This window comes from Vicia villosa, linkage group LG3, assembly GCF_029867415.1.
Source record: "Vicia villosa cultivar HV-30 ecotype Madison, WI linkage group LG3, Vvil1.0, whole genome shotgun sequence".
Taxonomy (NCBI): domain Eukaryota; kingdom Viridiplantae; phylum Streptophyta; class Magnoliopsida; order Fabales; family Fabaceae; genus Vicia; species Vicia villosa.
Genome location: NC_081182.1, coordinates 204999910 through 205002590, shown reverse-complemented (window position 1 = coordinate 205002590; position 2681 = coordinate 204999910). Strand labels below are relative to the sequence as shown.

Genomic DNA, 2681 nt, shown 5'->3' with positions numbered 1-2681 from the left:
ACGGGGCATATTTGATTTTTATGCTTGTTTTTATTTGACGGGTCCTGTTCTTTTCTTTTTGTGAACAAAATTAAGGCGAGGCGGGATCGAACGAACGATCTATTTTGTCACCCCAGATTAGAGTGTTTAATGTGTATGTTAGTGGTAAGAACTAAAATAAAAAAGAGTATTTATCCCAAAATAAGTATTATTTTTATTTTAATATTTTTTAAATTTGATCTTCCAATTATATCCTAGTTAATATTCTTAATTTATTACTATTTATCTCACCTTACATTAATTAAAAAATATTAACAATTGATAAACATAATTTGATAAAATTGCTATTATTTCTTTTATTTATTTTGTACTTTTTATAAAAATTTTTGATATTTTTTAATTTGTGTAAAAATGTATAATATCATATTTATTTTGGGAGGGAGGTAATATATTTCAGGAATCAGAAACAGAAAACATCTAGAAATAAATATGAAGACAATATATATTAACTAAAGTGATTGCCACCAACACTTCACTTGTACCTATCTATCTCACGCTCTAAAACCCTCATGTAAATACCAAAAGGGTATTTAGGGATGAGAAACAGTAACATTATACTCAACAACGAAATGCTCAGGGGTAGAAATATCATTAACACTATTCGCAACAGCAAAGCCTCTAGCAAATCTAAAAACCCCAGTCCCACCAACAATAGCCATTTCTCTATTCTGCTCCGAAATAGGATTCCTTCCCAACATACTCAAACTACTCCCTGCATACTCCCCTTCCTCAAAAACAAAATTTGTCAACATAAACATCCCAAGATCATGAAGTGAAGAAAGACCAAACAGCCCCTGAGCTCTTCCGATGTGGTTCGAACTTAACTCTGGGCCTTCTGTCATTGCATCGTCCATCATGAAAGTTGAACCGAATCCGTTTGGCATGTTTTTGGGGGAGTCGATGATTTGTACTATGGTCGGGTTTTTGTTGTTGCGGATGTCGTGGTAGTAGAAGTGGATATGTGTTAGTTTTTCGACGTTTCGTTGTTGTTCGGAGGGTAATATGATGTTGGATTGTTGTGAGGAAACTCCATTGGAAATTATGAGTGTGATAATGGAGAAGAGAAAGATGGAACTGTGTGAAAGAGACATTGTTCTAAGATACTATTTTTTGTTATGGTGAAAATACAGAGAAAACTATGCTTTATAAGTTTTTTTTGGAATTCAATATTTTTGTTGAATTTTTTATTGCCCACGAGGAACTTGCAAAGAGAAATTAAGTCTAATTGTTTATTTGAGTGCGATTTTATTTCATTGCACACGAGGCTAAATTTATTTATTTATTATTTTTATTTAGGGTTAAATATGTTAAAAGTTTCTAAATAAATTATAATTTAATTTTAGTTTTTTTTTTTAATTGCATTTGAGTAATAATTATTTTAATATTTTATGTTCACACTTTTGATATTTCAATTAACTTTCTTTATGTGGAGGGACAATTGGTATATTTATGGAGTTTTTTTTTTTTTTTTTTTGACACTGGTATATTTATGGAGTTGATATCTGCTCTGGTTAGATAATTGTGTAGAGTTTTCTAGTTCATTTGTTTAGTAATCATTCCCTCTTTGAATCTTCCATCACTAGTAAAATTGATTGGTCAATATTTTCATAATCTGTTCACCTCCCCCAAGATCCTAAGATGGAACAAACGATACATGCTTGATTTGATTTCTATGTTTTCAAAACATGAAGTTGATTTCGCGTTTAAGCTAAACATGTAAATTGTCGCTATTGATTTATCACTAGTAGCCTTTATGATGCGGTTTGAATGATTTTAACACTAAAAAGTCATTCGAACTACAAAAATAAAATATATAGTTTAGTTTGTTTTTAAAAATAAAATTGAACCAAACTAATGTGTTTTGAGTTGATTATGTTGGTTCGGGTGATTCAATTTTATACAATTTTTTTATTGAGTCATACATACACATATCCATATATAGGATATCATAATTTTATATTCAGTTATTTATTCATTATCATAAAATAAATTTATAAATATCAAAATGTTGTGAAAAGATGTCAAAAACAGAGTATAATAGGGAATACAATAGGAAACAAGAAGAACAACAAAGATTGATTATAAATGTTATTCTTTCTTTCTCTTTCAATCAAGATTACAAGTGTTACAAGAATAACAATTAACCCCCTTATCCTAAGTTAGGATTTACAGTATGCAATGATGAGAGACTAGTATGCTAAATCTAACATACTAAACTAATTGGCTTTCTCACAAATACCCATTACAAGTCAACTTAGGGTACAAGTTAACTTAAACAATTGGACATAACAAACAGACCCAATTCGAAATACTAACAAACCTAGCATTTCGATCCCCACATACTAGAACACACTTCGACTACGGTATATAGGTCTTCGACACCAGCATGTGAGCAACCTTCGACTGCATGCTAACCTCTGTCGAACCCGAAGCTACTCTTCGACCCACTATAGTTCGATCCAAGATCTCACAAATCTCCATCTTGGAACAAACTCTAATATCAAAGAACCTACTATTTTAGCATATGGAATGCTATTCATATAAGCTCTTTTGACATCAGTACTAGAACACTGATCAATACTTAACTTGAATTGAGGGTTTGTTAGAGTCACAACAGGATTTGAATTCGACATACCAAACTT

General features: G+C 30.9%; 1 protein-coding gene across 1 annotated transcript; it reads right to left on the bottom strand.

Moving 5' to 3' along the window:
- Positions 1–368: 368 nt before the first annotated feature.
- Positions 369–1167, bottom strand: LOC131657186 (dirigent protein 11-like). The gene has a single exon (XM_058926662.1). The coding sequence runs from the start codon at positions 1128–1130 to the stop codon at positions 570–572; it is 561 nt and encodes a 186-aa protein (XP_058782645.1). The 5' UTR covers positions 1131–1167; the 3' UTR covers positions 369–569.
- Between the last annotated feature and the right edge of the window lie 1514 nt (positions 1168–2681).